The sequence below is a fragment of the Podarcis cretensis genome (assembly GCF_951804945.1).
Source record: "Podarcis cretensis genome assembly, chromosome: Z".
Classification (NCBI taxonomy): Eukaryota; Metazoa; Chordata; class Lepidosauria; order Squamata; family Lacertidae; genus Podarcis; species Podarcis cretensis.
The window spans coordinates 43,319,644-43,347,532 of NC_137184.1; the positions used below are offsets into that span (position 1 = coordinate 43,319,644).

General features: G+C 39.8%; 1 protein-coding gene across 4 annotated transcripts; it reads right to left on the reverse strand.

The window, feature by feature from the left end:
- Nucleotides 1-27,889, reverse strand: FMR1 (fragile X messenger ribonucleoprotein 1). Of its 4 annotated transcripts, none has more exons than XM_079962805.1 (16): nucleotides 27,270-27,889; nucleotides 24,222-24,274; nucleotides 20,339-20,432; nucleotides 18,264-18,335; nucleotides 17,463-17,611; nucleotides 16,740-16,833; nucleotides 16,529-16,645; nucleotides 15,527-15,697; nucleotides 15,325-15,403; nucleotides 11,411-11,520; nucleotides 8,776-8,838; nucleotides 5,830-5,916; nucleotides 4,925-5,120; nucleotides 3,879-4,022; nucleotides 2,872-2,954; nucleotides 1-1,957 (listed from the first exon to the last, which is right to left on the reverse strand). In XM_079962805.1, exons 1-16 carry the CDS (start codon nucleotides 27,318-27,320, stop codon nucleotides 1,796-1,798), a joined length of 1,725 nt encoding a protein of 574 aa, XP_079818931.1. In that variant the 5' UTR covers nucleotides 27,321-27,889; the 3' UTR covers nucleotides 1-1,795. The 4 variants fall into 4 exon arrangements, with proteins under 4 accessions (XP_079818931.1, XP_079818930.1, XP_079818932.1 ...); XM_079962804.1 differs by having other exon boundaries at nucleotides 3,879-4,058; nucleotides 27,270-27,887; XM_079962807.1 differs by having other exon boundaries at nucleotides 1,915-1,952; nucleotides 3,879-4,058; nucleotides 27,270-27,888.

Consider the following 27,889-nt stretch of genomic DNA (forward strand, 5'->3'; position numbering starts at 1 on the left):
TTAGCAGAGGAAGATCCAACTTTATTGAAACTGCTTGCATACAAAATATATTGCACTATAACCAAACAAATGTCAACATAAAATCCAATCTGTTGTAGCTAATATGTACAGAGAATATTGCCCAAGAGCAGTTACATTACAAGGTCATTCTACCTTGGTTAATTATCTACAGTATTTTAAACCAAACAGCTTACAGATGATGTGTGCAAGGTACCAATTTCAGTTTTTTTCAAATACTATACATTCCCCCAAAATAAATAACTAGAAATCAACATTTAAAGTTTGGCAATATTTAAGACTTTTTAATATTTGTTCAAGTTGTGTGCAGTTTGTTGCCATTTTTATATGCTTGCTTGTATGCAAGGGGGTGGATGGGCCGAGAAAAAGCAGCAGAGAAACAAAAATGCACAACATGCAGATACAAGGGCCAGGTTTGTACAATTCTGTACATAATCACCCAAACTCCTACTGGAGTAATTTAAGAAAAACAGAATAGCTTAAAATGGAAGTCCTATTACACTTTTTTTTTTTTTTGCAAGTACAATTTCATTCATGATCAGAAATAAAAAGCATCCCCCACCCCTATTATGGGCAACTAAACTTAATGCCAACTTCAGTAACATGTTTTGAATCTACTTGTACACGAGACCTTGTAAGACTGTTCTGTTTCCAAGGCTGTTGAACTACACTATCCCTGAATTTTTCTAAGTTTCACATATAGAAATCAACTTCCTTTCTCATCTGAGACAGATTCCAAATTTCAAACAAAAATGTAGGGGAACTAAAAAGAAAGCTATTCTTTAAAATTGGTCCTCTGGCCAACAGCAGGCACAAACTACTAGCTTATGAACAAGTTACAATTTGTTCCCTCAGTAACCATGAATTGTTTTAGTTTATCACAAATGGAAATAGGTTTTAAAAAACAAAACAAAAAACAAAACAAAAAACTTCTCTTGTCCTGTCTGAAAAGGAAACAAAAACAAAACACACCATCTCAGTAACACAATCTGCCATTATTTCAGTGCAAAATAAATTTTCTATTCTTAAAATTGCCTAACTGGATGTTTATGCAAGGAAAAAAATATGGAAAGCATGCATTCTTCTAATAAAGTACTAATTGTTGGAGAAGTTTTGCTACATATATTGTACATTTAGTGTTTCCAACTCAGCTTCCCTGATTTCTGCATCCAAATATAGTATTCCTACCTGCCAAGATATAAAAAAGGCACAGATCATACAACTTTTTGCTAATGAAAATGACAATTTAGTTACATTACACATATATCGAGAGGTTCACTAAAATACTGAAAAAGTGAACCAAAATGTGAACTGACACAGGACATAAAACAGAACCTTTTAATGTTTAAGGTGAGTAACTCCTAAAAGATTAAAAACAGAAGCCCAATCTGATTACTGCAAACACTATTTATTCTAAAAATTGAAATTTAGCAGTGATTTTGACCAATTCATTGAAATGGTACAACTGAACAGAAATACCTATGCACAGTTTCATTATTTTATAAACAAACAAATGGATTATTTCATCGTTTGAAGTGCAATATGTACTTAAAAGCAATTTTTTCCAGAAGTTCAAGGTATTTTTAATGCAAGTAAAACATCTTATTTTGAAAAAACTGCATACTGATGTTTAAAAAAGGCGAAAAGAACTTTTTATATTCATTTCATGCCCTGCGCCATCTTGCCTACTATTTGTCTTTGGCCTAATAAGTTTATCTAATGTGGAATAAGTTTTACTGAAACAGTTTAGGAAATATAACTTCTCAAACTATGCAGTTTAGGGTACTCCATTCACCAATGGTTGCTGACCATCCCCGCTGTCCGACTTCTCTTTCTTCTGGTTACGATCTTTACCCGTGCGCAACCGGCTACCTTCACTGGAGGTATTCTGTGATGTTTTAGTGTGGACACTCCTTTCATTATTGCAGTCAATTCTGATCTGAAACAAATTAGAGTTATATAAAGCATACCCCTTTGGTAATTTAAAAAGGAACATTTATCAAGACTCGTTGGAGAGCACTTTTCTAAGAAGTTCTCCCCCTTCTTCAAATAAAATATATTCTAGAAGTGTGCCGTTAAAAAGAAACCAAATTTATTTTTAATACTGTTCAGGCATTTAGGCTTGTACAAAGGTCAGAACTTTCTGCAACACTTGACTGTATGTATCATAGCTATTAGTCATTTTGCAGGACTGGTTTCCTAGGCAAACCCAACAAAACCTGGAATTTATCTTCCAAATAAGATGGAAGTTGATCTTCTACAGGTAAGCATTTAGTAGTTAAAGCTAAGCAGTGGTTTATTTTTGTATATTTTTAGAAACAGGATTTCTAATTTCAAAAAATGCATTTCAGAGCTTTTATTAAGTCAACTGTTCAAAAGTATTACTCTACTTGATCCTTTGGGAATGATGGAGATTAAAAACCTAAATAAAATTATTTTGGGTAGTACCAAATGGTGTCTGTTCACTGATGGACAGTAACCATCAGCGGAATTGGGGGAGGCGACAACAATTTTAGGGAATTCCCACCCCTCCTACACCAGCTCAAAGTGTTCATTTTACCCAGTCAGATTTAGGGGCACACAAGGGAATGAAGGAGGAATTGCTAAAAATTAGCCCTCCCCCTTGGGCTAATGAACATCTTCAGTCATTGGTAGTAATATACCATTACTGTGGCAACTTCCAATGACCACATGTAAAGTTGCAGAATTGCCAGGGGGGTGGGGACTCTTATGCAGACAGGGATAGGTGTGCATGGATGCATCACTCCATGACTATCAAGAGCAACTCCATTTATGCAGATGCTGATAAGTGCATAGGCAATAAATAAATAAATAAACAAACGATTTTTTTACCTGAAGTGACCCATCTGCTGTTCTCCCTTTAGTATCTCTTGAATTACGTTGACGGTTATCTGTTCGCAACTGTTCATCATTTCCTGCACATCAAAAATGGATTTTAGAAAAGTCTTCCCCGTTATTGTTGTTCTTTGGATCTTATCGTATTTTCTGAGTATAAGACAATATTTTGCTTTAAAAAATTAGTCAAAAATTGGGGGCTGTTTTATACACAAATGGTGAATGCACAGGGGTTTATGTTCAGTGCAGGCTTAGTGGTGGACTGGGCAAGCTTGTGATTGCTGAAGAAAAGCTCAACAACTTTGTCCAACCTGATCGCTGCTGTTTAAATATATGGTACTAAATATACCAGTGCTTTGATTAAAAAAAAAGAGTTGTCTTGATACATGGGGGGGGGGGGTGTCTTATGCATGGAAAAATACGGTACTTTTTAAATAGTAAACTGCACTGAGTATACTGGTAGGAAAGTGATATATAAATGTAAAAAAAGGAATGCTTTACATTTCTGGTGGAAATTAGATGTTCACACATTAAGATAGATAAAAATCATAAAACATTTTAGGGAAATGAGTCACAGAAAAACCTCTAATCAGTAGCTTAGGGTGGGACCTATAGCAAAAGTGGCTTGATAAGCCCCAAGCTGTACAACTTTAGGGACATATATTGTGTAGGAACAACACAGCTTGTTAATTGGGCAGATTTGGTGTCCTTCTTGTGAGTGGACAACAGTATTTAATGATATGATTTCTCCTCTGTATTCTCTCACTCCTTGCTTTCTGGAAATTCCAGTTGCTATTTTGCCTCTACCATTCCTCAGTTCGCATGGAATATGGTTTGGCCCGATTCAGTTTTAAACGGGGTTTTTTTGTTTTGTTACTGCTACAATGTTGTTCAGCAAATCTACTAGCTTCATTTCTTCATTTCAGACACACACCAGCTGTACAGGACGTGATCAAGAGCTCTAATAGCTCATCTGCCATGTAGTATCATAATCATTTACTCACCTTTGAAACCTCCCCGACCCCTTCCTCCTTGACCACGTGCACCTCCACCACGTCTTCGCCCATCTCCTCTACGAAGGTAGCTGTCACGCTCTTCTTCTGCTGGGGCTAATGACCAGTCAATAAGCTCATCTCTGTGATCAGACTCTGTTTCAGAAGCATTTGATGCTTCAGAATTAGCTCCTATCAAAGTTTAAAAAAACCAAAACATACCACAGTCTATTTTCACAATATTTTAGAAAAATCCAACCAACTGAATGACCCACCGGTTAAAACTAGCCTCTTTCTAAAATATTAGTTTCATATAGTTTCTGTAATATTTCTCAGCAAGGGGAATGTAAAAGTAAAGTTCTAGTCTAGATTAATTTAAGCAGCTTATCTGTTTCAGAAAAGGGATCTCAGCTCAATTCACTAGTGATAAGAATGAAGAGGAATTTATTATATGAGCTGCTGTTTAAAATTTGCTTTGACGTAGCTGCAATAAGAGTCCTGATTACATGTAGCATGTGTGAAGAAATTGTACAGAACGGCTTGTTAAGACTACTGCAAGTAGTGACAAGAACAATGTGTAGACTGACTTATATTCACAACAGTTTGTAGACACTGACCAATACAGTTCACATGACAATGTCAAAATTTCAGTAAAAATAAAATCTTTTCATGGTGTTTTTGTAATTTGTTATACAGCTCCCAGAAACAAATGAGAACCTCACTATCCAATTATGGATAATGGAAGAGGTAATTTTTCCTTCTGGATAAGAAATTAGGATCTTTGAACTCAATACATTACTTTCAACTTAAGGTACATTAGTACCTTAATAAAGCTAAATTTATAGATGTTCAATCTGTATAGTATTTCAGAATGGACATTAAGACATAACCAAATGAACCTGACAATGAACATAGTAGGTGTCACAACTATTATGTAGAAGTCACATTTATTTCCATATCTGCAACTCATTCACATTTTTAGACATACTCAACCACATAACAAATAAAGGCACATAACAAATCAGAGGGTACAAGTCTGAACAATCCAAGTTACCTACCTGAAGCATAGCCTGGTCCACGTCTCCCATGCCCTCTGTTTCTGTAGGGTCGGCTACCTCTTCCAAGGCCTGGGCCATCATCAGTCATGTATCCTTTTTCTTTATCTGTGCGGTTTGGTGGTGGTCTGGAAGTGGCCCCAATCTGTCGAAGCTGTTCATCTATTTGCAATCTCTCTAGACGCAGTTGATCCACTTCCTATAAATAGAGAAATAAGTTACAGGAAGTTGCTGCCATTTTAACCAATCTTATTAAGTGTCTTGGTCAGAGGTTTGGCTTCTTCCACAACTGGCTTAAGAAATATATGATAATGTCAGGATTGTTAAGAATTCTGTTTCCTACATAGCTATTTAACATCAGTATTTGAATCAGCTTAGAAACTCACAAACCATGGCCAACTCTCAAGAGACAGAGATCTACTTTCAGAATTAAAAACTGGCAGTGATATACCCCTGTTTTTCTGGGGTTCAGCTCAAAGTTGTGGAGCTTTTTTGGGGGAGGAGGAAAGCCCTGGTTTTTTTTTGGGGGGGGGGTCAGCTCGAATCTGTTGAGCTTTTATTAGGGGTTAAAAAAAGCTTTTTTGGGGGGAAAGGCTAGGGACAAAGGGGTAAAGTCACTCACAAAAAGATCACAAAAAGTCACTCACAAAAAGATCACTATGGATCAAAACAGCAGCAGAGAAAGCTCCAGAAAGCTCCATCTTCCCTCCCAGAGATCATACAGCTATGGAGGGGGGGCCGAGGGGGGCAGGAGACAGTTTGGGGGCACTAAGGAATTGGAGCCAGAGATCGACCACGATCTATCAAAACATTACAGGGATCTACCAGTAGATCACGATCGACCTGTTGGACATTGCTGTTCTAAGCTAACTTTTCTGCTCCCCACGAAGTATGCTCATTTTCCTTACCTTTAAATAGTTGAGGTGATAATCCAAAAGAACTGTGGCATTCGTAATGCTGTCCTTGGTTCCCACAAAGACAAAAGGAACCATTCCCTAGAAAGAAATTGGTGAGTCAGAGATCTTCAGGTGCAAAGCCATAGCAATTGCAATTTCTTTAGGAAAAGAATGAACATTCCTAGCTCTATCGATACTCATAACTTTCCAGATGGCATTTAAAATCTATGTGAATTTTGTTAAGCAACATAAAATACTACAAGCAAATAATAAAGTATCAGTCTCCAGGTGGTTTACATAAAGACTGTGGGTTCTTTCCGACTAAGTTCTACTCAGAGTAGATTCACTGAAATTAATGGACCTAAGTTAGTCATGTCCATTAATTTCAATGGGTCTTCTCTGAGTAGAACTTTGGATACAATTCTATAAAATTATATTTATTCATAATAAAGATAACTCACAACTTACATGAGGGTTACATCCTGGAGATGGTGCATATATACAAAAAACCACGTTTTGGAACTGCCCCTGGGGGAGCAACCTTATCTTCTGGAGCTGTTGCATTGAATAGGCCTACCCTCCAACCCGCAAGCAAGGAAGAGCTTAAAAGCTCTTTCTGAGCGGGGGAACTGCACAAAAAAAACCACTCTGCCTTTCGTGTATTTAATCTGTGTTATTTCTACTGTGCAAAGTTGAAATCTCACATGCAAGCAGTTGTGAGCTACCTGTATATCTCAATTAAAGCCAAGCAGTGTACAAAAGAAAAAGAAAAAAACAAGTCAGTTGAGGAAGGTGTAAGCCAACAAAGGTTTAAAGAATTCTTTGGCAGTCAGTACTATCTCTTCCTCATGAATTACTTGAGGAAGGGGATTCCAGAAAGTGGGTGCTATCACTGAAAAGGCCCACTTTTGCATTGTCCTAAAGTGACAACATGCTGGTCCTGAACTGACCAGTGGTGTTTCCTCAGAAGATCTTACAAATTAGCTTGATCTGTACTGTGGGAGGTGGTCTGCTAGATATCCTCATCCCAGGATAAAATCAACAAAACATTGAATTTGGCTCACAAGTAAGTAAGCAGATGCTGATCTCAATGCTGAGTATGCCATGAACGCATCTGAAGCTGCAACTTCTGAACCAGGCATAAGAGTAGCCCCATGTGCAGAGCACTGAAAGTGTCTAATCATGAGTTTATCATTGCGTGGACCATCATGGCAAGGGTATCCCTGTCCAGGAACCGTCAAAGTTAGCACACCAACTGAAATTGGTAATAAACGCTCCAAGACAAGGAGGCGAGCTGGGTTTCTAGAGGTAGCAATTGGTTGAGCAGCAGAGTCAAACTATGCACCAGCTCCTTTAGAGAGAGTAAATTTCCATCCAGAGCAGGTATACAACTCAATTGCTCGGCCTGGAAACTGCCCATCCACAGTGTCTACACGTTGTAAGAATTTAGTAGCTGTTTGGGTATCTTCAGCATACTGGTGACACCTTGACCCAAACCTCCAAATGAATGCACCCAACAGCTTCATATAGGTATTAAATAGCAATGGGAATGATGAAAGGGACCCAGGCAGAGTCGTCCAGCACAAGGTGGGAGAGAACCTGTACAGGAATAAAACAATCCAAAAACAGTGTTCCCAACTCTTAGATGCAAACCAGATGAGATGAGCATGGGCAGAGAGCATATAGCAAGCTGCATACATCTTGTGTACATCTTCAGGCACGAGTAACTGTAACAGATTCCATAAAAATGGACAGGATGATACGCTGAACACTTCAGAAACTTCACATGGAGGCAGGCAATAATCTCCTCAGATTGCCTTGCAGAATTTCAACAGTGGGCTCCTGAGGTTGACAGGACACCCATAGCAGCCCCAATCAATTTCTCTGACCAAACACCAGGTACAACTCTCATCGCCCAGGAAAGAAGAGAGGGGGTTTCATGTTCTGGCGATTCCCTCACTGCAAGATGTGAGGTTACAGGGAACCAGGCAGAGGGGCCTTCTCAGTAGTGGTGCCCTCCATGTGGAACATCCTCCCATCAGATGTCAAGGAAATAAACAACTATTTTACTTTTAGAAGACATCTGAACTCAACCCTGTTTAGTGGAGTTTTTAATATTTTATGTTTTATCAGGTTTTTAATATTCTGATGGGTGCTGCGCCAGAGTGGCTGGGGAAACCCAGCCAAATGGCTGGGGTAGAAATAATAAATTATTATATTAATATTATGTTGAACATAATTACCCTTGTGGACAATGACTTCCCTTCAGACCATCTAATTTGGATTGGTGATGCACTGAGTACCTAGGTGGGCAAACCTGGGTCAGATAGATTTTAACCAGCTGATTCATTCAGGTCCTGGTAATATGTGGCAGGTCTGTTCCCTTATCCAGAATCAGATCTGAGATTTTGTTAAGTACTGGCCTGGTGTTCATCAACAGGACCAGCCGATCAGAGGGCACAATAGTCCTAGGGGAGTGGTTACCCCACTTAAATGACACATTACATTTTGTAAAGTTAGGGAGCAAAGTCCATAAGGATTTGCAGGCTTCCCAAGAGGAAAAAGACAGTTCAGTGACACCTTTAATTCCCCTACGCCTCCAAGGGTATAGGCATGAATTTATATATATATATATATATATATATATATATATATATATATATATATATATACATACACACACACACACACACACACACCCTGCCCATCTCACTGAGTGTTAAAAATAGAGAATGGGCAAGAGATTGGGAGCAGATTGCCAGTAGAAATCTGGGTCCCCCACCTCTCCAACAGTATCCTCTCCCCAGCAAACCATGCCTTCCCCTTCCATTGTTACATGTTAAATGTACATTTATCTGTTAAAAGATGATCCTTCAGTTATCACTTACGTTAAGTGTTAAATCAACTTGCAAAAGAAGAGGGGAAAAACGAGGGGAGGGGAGGTTCAATGTTACTTACCTGCCAAGTTTTGAGTTCAGGTTTTTGCTTTCTCCCTGCCACAGTTGATGACACAACTAACGCCTGCAGTGTAAGGAATGCAAGTATTAGTGATGTCATTAAATACATAGGAGTTAATACAGAACCTTCAACTCAAAACTTGACAGGATATAAACACTGCAACCCACCTTTTAAAGAAGCATTTGAAAACTGCAAATAGGTATATGCCTAATTTACAGTATACATTGGTAGAACCTTAAATGTGCAAGTATCTCTCTGCAGTAGTTACTTTCTGCTTTTTGAGACATGGTCACCATACAAGCACTTTATAGTTCCAGAGAAATTATGCAACGGGCCAATGCAACAGATTTGTGTTTTAAATATTTATTAATACATGTGTTTGATAAAAAACCCAAAGGGAAGTGACAAATATGCTACTGGAACTAACTGTACATTAAAAATAATTACAATTGTACAAAACTGTACAATTGTACAAAACTGTACAAAAAAAATCACAATACAATTTTTTTGGCTAAATACCACCACCTAACTTTGGACTCTATTAAAGTTCTGAGCCCATAAGATACAGCAGGATATAAAGACCATCACCAAAACCTAAGCTGTGAGATATACTTAAATTCTGAAATGGAAATACAACTCTCGATGTTCCCATACATGAATCTGTTGCTCTTTCAGAACCTAAAAAAAGGAAGTCTGTATTATGACCCTTTAAGATGCCTGGGTTCTAAGCCAGTCTCTTTCACAGTTCTCCATTTCATACCCCCCCCCCCAGTCAACTAATTTTTTATGTCCACTGAGCAATCCTCATTATACCTTTGAAAACCTTGGGATTCACACAAGTCTAATGATATTGACTTGTATGTGCATGGTGACATTTTACTACACAAGAATTTATACATGGGAAATGGTTTGTTATTAATGTACAGGACAGGGTGGATAAAAATAAATGATTTTTTAATTTTAAAAAAAATCGTATTTTTTGTATTTAAATAGGATTTCTTTGATTTAAATCAGATTTTTAAATATAAAATGCTTCTGGAGTAAAAATCTTTCTAAGTATAGTCTTCTATTTAGATTACATTATAGTCCAAAGGCTATGCATCAGGAAATGAGGATTTGTTTTAAGTTTTTCATGTGTGCTAAAACTAAGTTGTTGTTTATTAAACAAAAACATTTAACCACACCAGTTAACAAACATGGATACATATGCTACAATGTTATTGCTTTAGTTAAATAAATTGCTTAAATTGTTATTAAGGAAATGATAATTTTTCTCCTTCCAATAAAGTACAGCAGAAAAGTTGTCCAAATATAAACAGTTTACTTATTAAACCTCACAATAATTTCATAATTATCTGCTTATGTATTTCTAATAGTATAACCAAATCAGTAATTTTTGATATAACTGTAAAAACTACTCTGAAAATTTATTATTCCAAAAATGAAACCTTCCTCTGGTTGTAAATATTAAGATTATACCAGCAAGAATGAGTCTTTCTGTATAAAAAAAATAAAAATGATTTAAATCAATTTGATTAAATCAATTTGATTTAAATCAAATCCACCCTGGTACGAATTATCCAAACATAATAAAGGAAAACCTTCAGTTTTCAACAATATCAAGCTAATGTTATCAGATAAGCTACTCCGGGGACTTGCATCCTGGTTTAAATTTCACCTCTGCCATGGACCTGCTGTGTATTCATGGGGAAAGTTCCCCTCTCTCCTAATTCAAGGTCTTAATTTCTAAAATGGAAATAGTGACCTATTTCACCAGGCTAAAAATAAGGATAACTAATGGCACTTTTAGGGACGTGGGTGGCGCTGTGGGTAAAACCTCAACGCCTAGGACTTGCCGATCGTCAGGTCGGCAGTTCGAATCCCCGCGGTGGGGGTGCGCTCCCGTTGCTCGGTCCCAGCGCCTGCCAACCTAGCAGTTCGAAAGCACCCCCGGGTGCAAGTAGATAAATAGGGACCGCTTACTAGCGGGAAGGTAAATGCCGTTTCTGTGTGCAGCGCTGGCTCGCCAGATGCAGCTTGTCACGCTGGCCACGTGACCCGGAAGTGTCTTTGGACAGCGCTGGCCCCCGGCCTCTTAAGCGAGATGGGCGCACAACTCCAGAGTCCGACACGACTGGCCCGTACGGCCAGGGGTACCTTTCCCTTTCCCTTTAATGGCACTTTTAAGTACAGTCATACCTCGGGTTGAAGTAGCTTCAGGTTAAGCATTTTCGGGTTGCGCTCCATGGCGACCCGGAAGTAGCGGAGCGCGTTACTTCCGGGTTTCTCCGTTTGTGCATGCGAAGACACTCAAAATGATGTCACGTGCATGCGTGGAAGCGGCGAATTGCGACCCATGCATGCACAGCTTGTATTTGCTTCAGGATGTGAACAGGACTCTGGAACGGATCCTGTTCACATCCAGAGGTACCACTGTACAATGAAATATTATTCTTAAAACAGAGATTTATTTAAACAGATCAATCATAATTAGGCAGGGTTGTTAACTTAGAACCTATATGCATAAGTTTTATAATAGAAATGGACAGTGCTTAGGAAATTGCATCTGTCCCCCCACCCTCACTAAATATGAAACAGCATATAAACCAAGTCCACTTTATTTCACTTCACATACCTCTTCCTGTGGAATATTTTTATCATTTTCAGCCTCAATTCTCACTCTTACAACACCTGATTTATCCACGATCTCTTGAATGAGTTTTCCATTTTTTCCTATAACTTTTCCTATTATAAAAACATACACAACAGGGAGAATTTAGGGTTTTGATCAGACAAATAGAAATATTAGCACAGAATATATTTCAGCAACTATCTGAAAGTTTCAACCATGTGTTGCTACAGTAAGTTTGCATACCAACCACTCCCTTCCATGGGGCTTGTAAGTGAATTTGGTTGAGTGCACATAGAAGCTTCCCTGTGAGATTGAAAACCATGCACACACACATGCTCCATCTCCATTGATTATCGTATTTACGGTTTTCTCCTAGCCTATGGCTTAAAAAATTGGACTCATTCAACAAAAAAACAACAACCACATTATCACAAAACAGCAATGTACATTCATCTTAATCCAAATCAGGTGCTCTAGATGTTATAGATCATGATTAGCATAATGAAAAATTTAAAAAACCACAATTTTATAAACAGTAACTTCAATCGCATATCCCCATTTTTAATCAGTTTATCTCCTTAAAATGCAAGTATGCTACCTGGTTACTGTAACGAGTCTTCATACAACCTATAACTTGCAGTTATTTGATCCTCATGCACTGCAGGATTATACCTACTTAAACGCAAGAGGCAGATTTCTGTTTGACTCTAAACTTCTAAACTTATAAGAATATAAAAATAGGATAATTAAGACTACATCTCTCCGTAACAGTTGGCAGAGGGTCTTGGATTTTTGGGTGTGTTTTATTAGATATAGTCATTATTGTAAACTGCTTTGTTATTTCTATGATATATTTTTATAAACAAAATAAACTTATAACATTTATAAATAAACTAATTATTATTATTTTTTTAAATAATGTTTATTATCATTTCTAAAAGGTACAAATAACAAAAATACATACATAAAAAGGAAAAAAAGAAAAAAAGAAAAAAAAAGAAAAGAAAAAAAAGAAAAAGAGATTCCACCTTTTAAATCCCATTTTCAATAGCTTCTTTTCTGGACTTCCCCACGCCTCCCCTTCTTGTATTCCATTTCCCATATTTGTTCAGCAAGTTTTTACCTTAATATCATCACTTATTTTAGCCATTATTTCAATGTTGTATTTACTTTAGTCTAATCAATAACACTTAAACTATATACCTTATTCATATATACGAAAGATAAGAGAACAGAAAAAATCAAAAACAAAATAAAAATACTTTTCCTAAGGTTGTCCCTGGTTCCCATCCACGAATTCCCCATTTTATTACTAATGAATGACATAAAAAAAGAAAAGAGGATTTTTACACTACATAGTGAAAATCAGGCCCCCTTCGGGCTCCCAAGCCCTCCTTTTCCATCCCCGGTTTCCACCCCAAACCTAAATCCGTAAGTCTATCTTTTTAGCCCGGTGCCCTTACGTCCGAGGCTCTCAAGTCCCCTTCAGTCCCTCTCAGCTGGCTTCTTTGGAAATCTTTTATGTTAAATACCCAAACTCGAAAAAGTACTTTCTCAATACTGTCAGTGATTTTTTCAACCAAGTCAGGTTGTTTAAATGTGAAGCTCCGTCTTTGTTTCTTAAGTTCATACATCCCAGCTAGTCCAACTTTCACTCTGGTTGGGTTTGAAATCATCTTGATAAGTCCTCGGCTCTCATTTGTCTTCTGTATCACTTCGGCCGTCCCTTGTTTAACAAGTGTCTTTTCCTCCTCTTCTTTCTTTAGTTTCATTTCTTGTCCAGCTGCCCGTGTTTTGAGTATCAGGCCCTTTTCCATCTCAGTAGCTATATTTTCTGTAGGTTTCGACTTTGAAGGGCTTGTAGACCAAACATGACCTTGCTCATACGTCTCTTGCAGCTTTCTCATGAGAACGACCAGCTCTTGCAGCTCTACTCATATTTCCTGATGTATTTCCATCTTGTAGTGTCCGTGAATCCCCTCTAGAGGGATTCTTGTTACTTAGTATTCCTTTCACTTCTGACCCAAAAGTCAATGTTGTTTGTATCAATCTTCCTTTGCTTTAAGTTACTTTATATCAAAATAACCGGCTAAAGTTAAAACTTTCAGTTCTTTCCAAACTTTGACAGCTAATCTGACAGCTGTCAAAGGCTTCCTGTAAGTCCACCACAGGCTCTTTCACGAGTTACTCCCGGTCTCTAGAAAAGTGGTACTTAATCAAAACATATAAGCTCTTGCCCTCCAGCACGATAACTTGATCTTTTAAAGTCCGTGGAATTAATATCTTTTATCCAATCACCAAAGATAACCGACGACTCTTCTCACAACCTTAGTTGGCAGATCCTTGCTGTTAGACTGTTTACAATGGGGGTGAGGCGGACTTCCTCTTTTCACCTCCCCCCGCTCGTACCAGATCCGTAAACGAAATAATTTAAAAAGTTCGGTTCCATATTACTCACGGGTTGTTGTTCTTAAATTTAAGTCCGAATTTTAGACGGAAGAAGTCAGCGCTGTCCGGCAAATGGCTTGCGGCTTCACTCAGCGGGGGAAGCAGAGGACTCACAGCACCATGCCGCTCCCCGGCACCCGTTCCGTAGCCTTTAAAAAGGCTCCTTCGCGGGTCGGGAGGGCGCTAACGGTGCCTGCCGAGTCACCACGTCCCCGGGCATTCGCGCCCGTGGTTTTAAAGGGTCTCCGTGTCGCCGGCACGGCAAGACCCAGCCCCCGTTGAGCAGATTCCCTCCGGAGCTCGGAGGGAATCCGCCATTAGCCGATCGCACTAACCCGGAAGTCCCCCTATAAATAAACTAATTAATTATGAAACTGAAATCAAATTGAAATATGTTAACACTTATTTCAAATAAACAAAGTGGTTCTTCCAGCTTTTGGGGTGCAGAATGTTAAGTAAGCAAGTGCTGATTCAGTGGACAAAATAATGTCTGTCAATGAGGAAAAGTAAATATTATGCTTTTTAGTTAGCAAGTCAAGTATTCATAATTTGAGAACTGAAATGCTCAGATAGTGGAAAGGCACAAAAGAGGAGCAAAAAGTTATCCATATGGGCTTCCTAGATATTTGTAATATGCAGGATAGCATCTCCTGGCTCTAGTGCATGTGATCAATTGCTAGACACTGGATCCAGTAAGAGACACAATTAATAGATAAAATATATCACTTGTTCTATTACTTAAAATGCCTATTCCAAAAGCCAGGTAAATGCCCTCAGTGTTAATACAGAAAAGCATCTTTTAACTCAAAGCTGTCTAATGCATGGTTTCGAGAAGCTATGTGTGGACTTTTTATGGTGTGTATTGTTAGGATGTTAAACCACAACACATGTATCACAACTGAAGCTTAAAGAATAGCATAGCCATGTTTCAAATAGTCTTCTGATCTTTCCAAGGAAAAGAGCACTGACTTAGCTTTTGAACCAACAGTGAACTTTTCATGAACTTTTTCTTTTTCTGAAAATGCCACAATTAATTGGTAGTTGATGTAATCATGAGCTCATATATGTTCACATTCACTTGCTTTGATATAGACTAATTGGCTAGCTTTGATGTTATCCTTATCTGTGGGGTTTGGCTGCTGGGCTCTGAGAACGGAAATGGGAAGCTATCTGTGAGATTTGGGTATTTGCCATCTATGCCCTCATTCGGTCAGGTGAAGTGATGGGAAATCAGGTCAAAGTGGTGTATGTTGCTTTGTATCTAGAGTGTGTGCGGTTTCTGTAAAGTCTAGGAAACCTGACAAGCTCATAAGCATGCACTTTTCTTTAATAAAGCACTAGAACTTTGGCATTTTTGAAAACGTTATGGCATTTTTGACATCCTTCTTTGGTATAGCAGCACTCAACTACTCCCTGCTTTGAGCCTTAGATTCCGAACAGCTTCAAAATCATAGTTCAAATCAACATACCTACTAAGTTTCTAGGGACTTGGATGACATCTTCAGCAAATTCAAGGTAACTTCTTGCCCTCTTTACTGCATCTTGATCCTATAGGAAATACAAATAAAATGGATGTTAAAGGGCTGCAGTGTCTTAGAATCAGAGCTGTGTTTGTATGTGTAAGTGAGAGTGAGAGTGAGAAAGAGAAAGAGAGAAACAGATGCAACTCACCTCTCCATAAATATGGAATGTACAAGTGTCTTCATCAAGATCTATAGCTGTCACACCTGGTACTTTCCTGGCTTGTTGAATATTAGCACCATGAGTGCCAATGGCCAGACCCATTAGATCTTCACGTACAATGAATTGTTCATGAAATCGTGAAGCAAGCTGCCTTGAACTCTGTGAAAAGATGCATTCTTGGTTAGAAATGAAACTTTAGAGGAGTGCAAAATCAGCAAAGTTCCTCATGCTCTCTTTGAGACACCTTAAAAAGTACCAAATACAATCAGTTAAGCTAGCAAAGCAATTATGTGTGGAAAATCTGTTAGCATTTTAAAGTACCGTAGATTCCGGCATATAAGACGACTTTTTAACCCTGGAAAAGAGGTTTAAAAGTTGGGGGTCGTCTTATACGCCGGGTATGGCTGCCGTGGGCGGCGGGCTCCACTCCGGTGTGGAGCGGAGCGCACTGCACACTGCTGCTGCGACGGCAGCTTCCAAAACAGCAGTGAGCTCCTTGCCAGGAGGAAGCCGCTCAGCAAAGCCGGCTTAGCATTGCTGGGTGGCTTCCTTTCGGCACGGAGCCCACCACCCACTGCCGCTGCCCAGCGAAGCTGCCGAAGCGTATAAGACGACCCCCTCAAATTGGCGCCTAATACACTGGAATCTACGGTATTCACCATTCCAAAAGTTCAGCTAGGTTCAAATTATATGGTCTCAATAGTTACTGGTAGGCAAGCCTGTAAAATGGAAACTACAGTGGACTATTTCAAGAGCTACTGCTGGCAATGAATTAAATATCGAAGTGTTATCTACCTCTTTGGGACAGTAGGCCAACACAGTCATACTTCTGCTTACATATCCCTCTGGATATGTAAGCTTCAGGTTGCGAACACAGCAAACCCGGAAGTGTATACCTCCTGAAAACTCTCCACAGAGGTATCAGTAGAGCATATACAACTTTAGTGGAGTTTCAGTGCAGTTTTTTTCAAATACAAACAGATACAGTACCTCTAATTGTTTGCTTGCTTCTTCGTTTCTCATAATCAATGATAACTTGGTGCGAAGACTTCGGAAGTGCATATCAATGAGCATATTTGCGCGTTTTGTTGTTACCTCATCAATAGACTAAATAATTTGGGGACAGGAGGAAAAGAGATCTTTGATCAGTATCACATCCAATGTAAAACAGTTTGAATACATTAAAAGCAGAAACACATACCAAAATTATAAGCTGATGGGCTTCAGAATCATATGTGACTGAGAATGCCCCAACTGCCTTCTTGAAGTCCTTGTGTGCGGATTCTTTAGCACACCTAAAACACAAAGTACTTAAAAAATTCAGAATGTTCATTTAATGGAACCATCATATCGTAAAGCAATCACAGGATTGCATGAAGAACAGTATAACCTAGTATGCTCTGCACCATAGTGTGAGGTAAGAGAAGAGCTGCCCAAGAGCTCCACTGTGTTTCTCAGCTGACCTGCCCTTATCACAACAATGCCAATATAACAATGAAATGCCACAGTCTAGGAAAAAGACCTGAGTCATGTATGATATTTAAGTGACTAAAAGTGAAATAATTCACAAGCCTCCAACGGTAGTTAAATTTATACTTACACATTTTCATTTGGTTTCAACTAGTTAGGTTATCTGCCCCATACATGTACAGGCAATTAAATAGTGACAGGTGAGATTTGGGATCCTAATCATTCATATTCATGTATATATTGCAATAAATACAATATTTTAATTAAATGTTATGTTGCTGTACACAATGCCTTTCAGGGCTTTCAGAACTATCTAAACTGCAATGTATTTGTAAACATCTTTGTAAAAGTCAAGCATTTGTTGTTATTGGAGTAGAACAAAAACTATAATGAGATGGTATTACAAACTTTAAAAAATGAATTAAAACTCTTTATAAAAGATCTTTATACTCACATTTGCCTTAAATCTTCTGGTACATCAAGTCTGATTTTATGAAACGTATCCTTTGTTGCAGGTTGGTTGGGATTCACAGATCGTAGACGCTCAATTGTGACAATTTCATTGTAGGTAGCATCACAGGCTGCATATTCTATTACATAAAACTAATTCAAAAGAACAAAATTGTCTAAGAGAATGTTTAACTGAGAAGTGATGTGTGCTACAACTGTACTTCGAAGGGGTCTCACTACGTCTGGGAGAAACTACATTTTTTTGCTTTAACATATATTTAAGGTAAAAGGTAAAGGACCCCTGGATGGTTAAGCCCTGCCAAATTTGACTTCGGGGTACAGCACTCATCCCCACTTTCAGGCTAAGAGTCTGCGTTTTTCCACAGACAGCTTTCCTGGGTCGCGTGGCCAGCATGACTAAACTGCTTCTGGAGCAACGCAACACCGTGATGACTGCCAGAGCGCACAGAAACACCATTTACCTTCCTGCCGCAGTGGTACCCATTTATCTACTCACAATGGTATGCTTTCAAACTGCAAGGTTGGAAGGAGCTGGGAAAAAGCAATGGGAGCTCACTCTGTCACACAGATTTGAATTGCCAACCTTATGATCGGCAAGTCCAAGACGCTTGGTGGTTTAGACCACAGCGCCATCTGCGTCCCTTAGACACATATTTAAACTTGGGTTCTAGGAGGAAATTTCCAATAAATTGGAAATACTTGAAAAGAGACCCACAAGAACTTGAAATCCAAAAGCTACACTTAACATGTCAATGCCAGAATATTAAATTATATATATTCCTACCTCACCCTTTATCATTCTCACTTTAGCCAGCCACCAGCAACATGGTTCCTTTTCATTAGCCCTGGAATAAACCTAAACAAAATCACAGTGTAGAATATCATATTATTATGCAGTAGACACAGTCACAGAATATGACTCCTAATCTCAGGGTCATGGGTTCAAGTCTCACATTGAGCAAATGATTCCTGCACTGCAGCGGTTGAACTAGATGACCCTCTTGGACCCTTCCAACTCTACAATTCTATGATCTAGTGGAAAAACAGGACACCACACTAATAATGCTCCCCACTATACTGGAAATTAGTAGTTGAAAAGAGATTATTATTCATATCCCCCTACATACCACTGAGTTGCAGCACCATAACCATTCTGCTAGATTAAATGTACATGGTCTAGCCATATTCAAAGCCATCCTGCACCTCATCTGGGCGTGATCTGGAAGCTAGTTTTTTCAAGGCGAGTGTGGTGGGGAAAGAATCTGTAATGGATATTTTCTACTCTCTTTCAATAGCAAGTTTTCTATTTCTAAAAAATACAGTTTCAAAAAAAGAAAACTGAATGCATTAAGAGTCAGTTTGGGCAGTTTCACAGTTATACCTTGGTTCTTCATACATGTTCAATGAATGCATGGAAGTGGAACTGGATTGTAGCATCAGGCTTTGCATCAGCCAGTGTGAGAAAGTTGAGAATGGCTCTGAGCAGGTTCTGTACAACTATATGCATATACAGTTTGTACCAGGCAATCCAGTTGTGCATGGTGTAAACAGCTGAATGCTGTGCAAATTATGGGACAGCACCAGTGGGCACAATCTTACCCTCAACAAATTCATTAAACATATGGGGAAAATATGTAATTGCTGAAAGTCTGTAACCAAGTACCCAGAAGTAAGCCTGTTGTTACTCAGCTGGACTAACTCCTAAGGAGACATGTAGAGGATTGTGCAGTTAAGAATTTCCAAGTAAAGCTTTTAAACAAGCACTGCAGTTCAAATGATTTTGGGTTATTGGAAAAGGTCTGAAATATTTGTAGATCAAGTAAAACAGTGCATGCTTTTAGTTTAATAAAAACCAGGCAAATAAGCACACTATCAGTTAGAACTATATCAATTGGGGTCAATGAAAAATTTTCAATCCTCAATTTTTTTCTGGAAAACCCGCAGCATTGCTTCAAATCCTATGCATGCAAGCTGCTTGACGATTAGAGCCCAGGGCTAGAGACTGAGTAACAGGTTGCTGTATGTTCCAAGTTGAGATGCAAAAGAATCTCTGCTGGACATGAACTAATTGCCCAACATAGGGTTTGTGCTGAAGTGCAAGTCAGCAGCAGCCTGGGCATCAGGCTGGGTTAAGACAGATCTCTATGAGAAGCTCTCGATGCATGTAGCATGTGGGATTGAGGCTACAATTAAGGAGAGACATGCAACAGTAAATTATCTCTGATGGGTATAGAAAAGATAGTTTATAGTTCTGTTTCCACTGAATTAGTTGTGGAAAATAATCAGATTTATTCTGTTAATATTTCTATTTCTACTTTTTCTACTTACTTATTTCTAGATTACCTCAAACTGGCAAGCTATCTTTCTTTAAATTAAACCCAGAATGATGAAAGTATGGCACTTTGGGGTTCTTTTGAAGACCTAGCCAGCAGAATTGCATTTTTTGCTAAAAATGATCTCCTTGACACTTCTGGAGTCTGCATGTAATATTATTCATCCTGCATACACCATCAACTCTCAACTAGTAATAATGTAAGATTCTCAATGTGAAAATCTAAGTGTAAACAGAAAAATGTTCTATTTTGACTGCATGCACACCTGTACCTTTGTGTCCACACACTAACATCTACTGTTTTCCTGGATTCTTATGCCTGTACGGTTTGTTTTGGTTTAGATCTTTTGTGTGATTGTTTCTTTCAAATGGATTTTTAATGGGTGTGAATTGCTTCTGATGCACACTGCTTGAAAAAGTAGCCTAAAGAAGTTTTAACACAGACTACAATTATGTTCCTCTAAAAAACCTACAACTTTATCTATGTTCTCCCCTGACCTAAAAACTTCAATTAAAACAGTTATTACCTCAACTTCATCACTCTCACTTATATCTTTATTGTAACCCACAGGTGGAGGAAACCTGACATCATGGAAAGGAATCTGTCTCTCTGGCTGCCAACTGAAATACAAAATAAAAGCAAAGGCTATTAAATAGTAACTGAAGCAGGTGAAGCAGAAAGTACACAACATCAATAAAGAACAGTGGCCAGTGATTACTTACCTGGACCCTAACCCTGTGAGCTTGAATAATCTGAACAAATTCAAAATTATTAGGAGTCTGCAATGAGCTGATTATATAAGCTAACTAACTTGGAAAGAGTGTTAAATGAAAGAGATGGATTTTTATCTTTGTAATTCTGAAATATTAAAAAATAGCCTTTTAAAAGTGTAACCAAAAGCTGTTTTACTCATTGCCGCAGATAAATTTCTTTTGACTTATTTGACAAAGTTTAAGGCAAACCAGCACGATGGAAGGCCTATGGACTAACTGTAACTTATTTCCTGACAGCTTGTAGTCCCCCACCAAGAATGTAAAACACTAATTTTCTAATCTTTGTTTAATGCACTCAGTAATATCAAAAATAGAATAATGGTTGCATCATTTTGACTGCACAGCTTCTCCTTCATCTAAATTTTGAGATTAGTAAAAATATCATGCTACGGGTTGCTGAGAAAAAAAGTGAAGTACTGTAATAAGGTTGTTGAAAAGTCGTTACAGTGGTGGAACAAAAAACATGTCTGAAAAAAGTTTAATGAGGGATCCTACATGGTGCAGATTGGCAGGCAAAGATATCAGCAAGTTTATTTCTCATCAGTCTCTGATAAGAGCTGGAAAAACCTTTGAAACAGAGGCAGAGGAAGAACTTCTAGACACATGCTTTTCTATTTGCATTATGCCTAATGTTATAGAATGTTTTGAAGGCTCGTGCACAAATGTGTATATTGGAGGTGCACAACTCAATTATTATTATTAATTTGAGTTGTGCACCTCCAATTTAAAATGCCCCAAACTGTATAAATGCTCTCTCCAATCCTCACTTTCATTACATAGGAGTAATAGTCATAGCACAACAGCTTCTTGAACTAACTCCAAAGGAGGAGGAATCAACCTTAGAACAGTATATTGACAGTTGAAGCAATATTTTAAGTCAACACAAAATCACAAACCCTAACAAAAGACATAAAAAAGGGGGGGGGGGAGACAGGTTTCATAATATTTATATTTTCCATTATTAATCACAGTGACCTAACCCTTAGCCAAAAAAAATTTCCTGATTTAGGTGCTCATAAGACTTTCAGATTTGCATTGTTACACGAAACGAAGTGTTAGACTGTTAAACAGTTAACCTCTCATTTTAAGAGATATCGCAGAGAAGCATTGCAGCATATCATCAAAAGTAATGTGAGTTGGCAGCAAAAGATGAGTGCCATGAGTGAAATGCATCACATGAACATTTCACGGATTTCAATAAAGCACACTTGGGTTAGGGTTTATCACTTTGTCATACAAGAGGTCAAGACAGAACATTTTCACAGGTCTCATTTGTAAGTCACAGTAAACCAGAATTAACGGTTTACCCTGACTGCTTCTTTCTGGTATATTTGTCCCCTACATGCAAGTGCATGGAGAAAGGAAAACACAATCCCTGGCTTAACATTAAGGTCTGAACCATGGATTGTGACTTGTTTCCTACATAGCCTGGCAGGGAAGAGACAATCAGCCAAGAAAGGAATGTTCATGAAAAACCATAAACTATGGCTTCCTGAGTTCAGGTATGCAACTTCGTATCTTGGAGCAAGAAAGAAATGCAGAAGGTTAGCATTTGAAGGTAGCTTTCAAAGGAGCAACTGAACCTGCAATTGATATTATTTTCTTAAGATTAAGACTACTTAATCATAAAACTATCTAAGCAGTGTAAACAATAATATTTATACATGTAATTCGTTCACCAAAGACAACTGGATTAGTGTGTTAATCATTCAAGAAAACAAATTTTAGTGTTCAATAATGTTAAATACTGAAATGGATTAATCTTTATCAGACATGCTGTTTGTTTTAATTCATCTCCTTATATAAAACTTCTCAACAATTCTTCAGGTTATAAACTATTCTACAGCATTAGGGAAACGTCTCCCCCACATGGAAAAAATATCCCCGTGCCAACCTACATAGTCATCTCTATGCACAGAACTCTTCAGCTATGGGTATAAAGGGGAGGAGTTATTTAAGTGTACAGCAACTCATTTTTTCCCATGTGCTTAATGGTGAGGATATACTTGTGAGAAATAATAGCATGCATTTGCCCCGAACATTTGACCAAGTGCCTTCGAGTTCCAAAGAAAATGCCAGCAATGGCAGGCAACCGCTTCTGGAAGTACCGTATTTTTCGCTCTATAACACGCACCTGACCATAACACGCACATCGTTTTTAGAGGAGGAAAACAAAGGGAAAAACATTCTGAATGAAACAGTGGATGTATCATTTTTGGGCTTCATGCTGTGGCCACAGACATGTGATCTGATGGTGAATTTGGGGTGACCCAATGCAAAAATCCTGAGAATTCCTGTGGATCCATGCTTTGTAACCACGTTTTTGCACCATTGCAGCCCCAGGCAACAGTGGGTGCGTGATTTTTTTGGTGCAGGCTGTAGCCATGGACATGCTATGTGATTTGATGGTGAATTTGGGGTGACCCAATGCAAAGATCCTGAGAATTCCTGTGGATCCATGCTTTGTAACCACGTTTTTGCACCATTGCAGCCCCAAGCAACAGTGGGTGCGTGATTTGGGGGGGGGGGGCAGGCTGTAGCCATGGACATGCTATGTGATCTGATGGTGAATTTGGGGTGACCCAATGCAAAGGTCCTGAGGATCCATGTGGATCTATGCTTTGTAACCACATTTTAAGTGGGGAGCGAAGGAAAAACAAAGAAGGGACATGAGAGGGGTGTGCAGAGAAGCAGCTGGCTAAGAATGCAGGAGAGGGATTTAACGGAGGGAGGAAAGAAAGGCAAAAGTTTCCCCCCACCCAAGCCAGCCATCTCTCTCTCTCCCCCTCTCCCCCAGCAGTACCGGAGCACAGAGACAACACTTTCCCCTCTGCTTGCCTGGAGGGGAGGGGCTTTCCCTGCTCTTTGTTCCGTTTGAGCAAACACAGCAACGAAACATAGGAGGGTGGGCAGTAAGACCCTGAGGCAGAATGGAGGAAAGCAGCCGCTTCCTCTTTTCAAGTTTCCCTTCTAGGAGACCCGCGATTTGATTTTTGCCTGCTTTTTCGGCTCCAGGGACCACACATTCGCTCTATAACACGCACAGACATTTCCCCTTCCTTTTTAGGAGAAAAAATCTGTGTGTTATAGAGGGAAAAATACGGTAGTTGCAAGCAGTGTTAGAAACTGAGATATAAAAGCTAGGAGCTAAATAGACCTTAAACCTAGGTTATGGGTGCAAGAATAGAATGTCTAGGCGTGCTTTTTAATAACAAGAATACAAAGCTGAAAAAGAATGAATTGCAGCTGAAATATTATTTTCATTTTTCACATGGTCTAGTCCTTCCCCTGCCCACCCACCCCTAATATGCTTAAGAAGGTTTCTTCTCCAGTCTTCAGAGAGTAGCTGGAAGTGAGGAGGCAGAAAAAGGTCCTCCTTTCCTTCCACTCTGCAGTTTTAATCGGAAATATTTGGCTCAGAGCTCAGAAACTGCTCATGCTAATAAAATTCCGTCGAACAATGCACCTAGAACAATGGGAGTTTCGAAAACTGGTTGCAAGGCTGCAAGAGAAATATCAAAATATTAACTTATTTAAGTTTATCCACTACCTCAATGCCACTACATTTCTGGATTATATAAAATTCATAAGTGCATCTCCTAAAACTATTCAAGTCAGTACCAGGACCATACGTACTTATTTTCAAATGCAACCGTTATTGAATCTTCATGCACATCCTTCACAAAAGCCTGCAAAAGAGAAGTGAGAATTTACAGGTATTACTATTAAGATATCATTTATATACAAATTATTCTTAATGGTATAATATGGAAACTCTGAATCCTTATTCTAAATGCAACAAACTGGCACAATATAGCAGTTGGTTGGCTATGCTAAGAATTTATGCACGTTACATGCATGGAAGAGAAAAATGACAAATGCAAAAGGGTACCAAAATATATGTACGGCATGCATAATGTTATTACTAATATGTTACAGCAAAAAGTTTGTTTAAAGTTAGTATTTAAAGTTGCAGGATTACTATCCAGTCACCCCAGAACAACTTTACTCAAATGTTTAGAAAGTATGGTATCACACACACAGTGAATAAGTAGTTGCCACTATTTGAGCACTAGCATTGCACGATTAGGCTCAGAGGGGACAAATGTAACTTCTGAATTTTAATCTGGAATCTTTTCACAAGTCCACCGATTCAGAAAAAGCACAGCGGTCCTGAAATAGAAAACTTTTAAGAACCACTGCATGCTTCCATAGTATTATAGGCAGATGCTTTTATTTAGTTCTATTTAAGTAACTTGCTGATTGTAGCTGGATTCAAATTAATTTAACTGTACATATTGCAGCTGAAGAGCAGCATTAATATACCTGTACATTTAGAAAGTAAAAACACACCTATTTCAACGGAATGAAAGAAATAGTATCAGAAACCGCCACTAATAACTACCAGTGGTCTTGTTTGGACACTACTATCTTGATACATTGAAATTAACTGCCTTGTTTGGAAATAACAAATAGGTAACTTTTGCAGAAACCAATTCCCAAGTTCATTCTTGCTTCTTTTGCATCATTTAGACAGAAAATTCCACCTGAACTACTGGTTAGGTCTGGCCCGTTTGATCGGTTTTATAGTCTTAAACCATGTGGTCATTTAAGAGGCTAAGTATTAACTCTTTTGGTCAAAGTTGCTGCAAAAAGAACAGAGAGAAGAAATAATGCCCAAATATCTACTAGTGTTAAGCATTAAGAGCTACCTTCTAGTGTTTATATAAAAAGTGAAAGTTAACAGTGATAAACTATTTTAAACACAAATGTCTTCTAAGAATCTAGGCAGATCCTAGCTGCTCAAGTTAGGATTTTTAGTTCATTTTTTGTACCAACCGCAATGCCTAGAGGACTAAGGTATGCTCTAGGTATTGTTCTTAGGAAAACTAAGGTTCAGAAGTTGATACCACTGAATCCTTTGGAAATTACAGATACTTGAATTAAATCCACAATAAATGATACTTCATGTTCAGAATGTTGCCATTAACCAATTTCTCCACTATCAAATGGAATATGTCTAATACTCTAATATGCTAGCAGATGAATCACAATAATTGTGATTTTGATTTCAATAGGGCTGAAACAGGGCAGAGGATGCCTGAATAATTTGGTTGAGGATATTTTGTGAAAGGAAAAATAAAAAGAACCTTCAGCCAACTGATACAAATGTATTAACAGTTTGAAGTTAACTATTAATTTGTTGCAGAAGCCAACCTAAGACCAATGCAAGTTTGAACCACAGGTGCAAGTATTAGTCGAAATATACACAAAAGCTTAAACCAAGAACAAACTTAGTTGGTTTCTAAGGTGCTAATGGACAATTTTTTAATATATTTCAACTGCGTCAGACCAACACGGCTACCTACCTGAAGTAAGGAATAGTGTTAGTTAACACTATGCAAAAAGGCGCTCATGAGGATTCAATTTTAAAGAACTTTTACAAATTTTTGGTGCACTTGGAGCAACGAAGACTGGGCATCTCATCATGTATGGCCACACTCTTTCAACTTCACCTACTAGAATCCCCTCATCCAAGTTAAATGTCTCCTGCAACTCTTCCTCAAAACCTACACTTTCCCCCACTCATTTCTATATTTAACCGGGTCCCCAAATACACCTTTAAGGCTTCTGGGATGCATGCCTCAATCACCCAGGGAAAGAAACCAAGGCATCACTAGCCTCCTACCCTCTCAACTCCTTAACCCCCTTCATCAAAACTAGGTATCCCCAACTCAGCTGGGTTAACTACTGCCCAACTCAGACACCTACCCTTTACCAAAACGACCCCATGAGCATACGCATATAATATACAGACACCCAAAATGAACTGCATATACCACCAATATTGGCCATTTGGAAGCAGGTGGGATGTTTTTCATGCATTTCTTTTTTCCATATTAGTTATCCTATCTATGTCAGGCAGGTGGGTGTGTCGTCTGTCTGTCTGCAGTTTTGGCTTGCCGTGCGCTGAATAAAGCAACTAAAAAGTACAATTGACAACAAAAACCACCGACAAAGTGCGCGCACACACCCTCCCCGCCGCCTGCGAGGCGGTAAAAGATTCCAGTTGCTGGAAGCCCCAAGGAGGGAGCCCCGTTCTCTTGCTCGGGGTCTTTGCCTCTTCCCATTTGGGGCGCCTCTGCCCGGCTCGCGGCAGGACCGAGCTGCGGGAGAAGGAGCGGTTGAGTCCGATGCACGTTTTTAAATCATGCTTTAAATTCGTACGCCCACCTTCCCTTTGCAGACCGCGGGGCGGCTCGCAGCGCAAAAAGGCGGTGTACAAACTTAAGGAACAGTAATGCAAGGTGGAAACACATAATAATAAAAATAATAATTAAAACACAGACACAAAGCAAACCATTAATTCCCCCCCCCCCAAGGCAACAGGACACCAGTCTGCCCAAAGCCTGAGGGAAGAGGAACGCGCAAGGTGGACGCGCCCCAACTCACCCTAACCAACTCGTATCCCCGCCGCCAAACTGAGAGGGGCCAGGGATCCCCCCCCCTCAAAAAAAAAGCCCGCAGCCCTTCAGCCACAGGGGGCTGTTGCCCATCGCCAAAGGGTGCCGGAGGTCCCTACCTGCAACCCCGGAGCCCCTTTCGCGAGGCGGGCGCCTGCCCCCCCCCCCTTCCTATTAAACCTCCGCTTCCCGGCCAGGCCGTCCCTCCGCCGCCCGTTACCTTGTAGAAGGCCCCGTTGGAGCCGCGCACCTCCACCACCAGCTCCTCCATGTCTGCTGCCGGGCAGGAGGCTGGGCTGGCGGCGCTGGAAGGCCCTCCTCGGCTGAGGCAGCCGGCGGCGCCGCGGCCGCCTGCTCCTCCTTTCTTGTGGCCTCCGGGCTCCGTGTCCCTGGCGGGCGCGTGGAGCAAGAGGCGGCGGCGGCTTAGGCCGGCGAGCGGCGGCTGCTGCTGCTGCTGCTCCTCCTTCGCCTCCTCCTCGACGCGGCTCGCCACCACCACCGTCGCCGCCGCCGCCGCCGTTGTCGTGGTGCTGGGGGCTGGGGCTGCCGAGAGTCGCCGCCGCCGCCGCCGCCGCCGCCCGGAAATGAAAGCGAAACGGTCGCTGAGGGGAGGACGCCTCCGAGGAGACTGAAGCCGGAGCTGCTGCTGCTGCTGCTGAGGCGGCTGAGGAGAATGAGGCGGGGAGCGGGGGAGGGGCGCCGCCGCGGGCCGCCCGCTTCGAATGTAAACATTAAAAACCTGGCGCCGTCACGTGACGCGGCGGGGCCCCAAGTAGGCGGCGGCGGGAGAGGCAGCAGTAGTTAGTGCGTGCGGCGGAGGCGGAGGGGGGGGTAGGGGGC

Excerpts from the sequence above, each read along its gene's own strand:
- FMR1 (XM_079962804.1), bottom strand. The coding sequence starts at position 27,320 with ATGGAGGAGCTGGTGGTGGAGGTGCGCGGCTCCAACGGGGCCTTCTAC. Across the intron at positions 8,839-11,410 it reads AAAATATTCCACAGGAAGAG|GCGTTAGTTGTGTCATCAAC; the intron begins GTATGTGAAGTG and ends CTTACACTGCAG. Across the intron at positions 2,955-3,878 it reads GGGTCGGGGAGGTTTCAAAG|GAAATGATGAACAGTTGCGA; the intron begins GTGAGTAAATGA and ends TTTGATGTGCAG.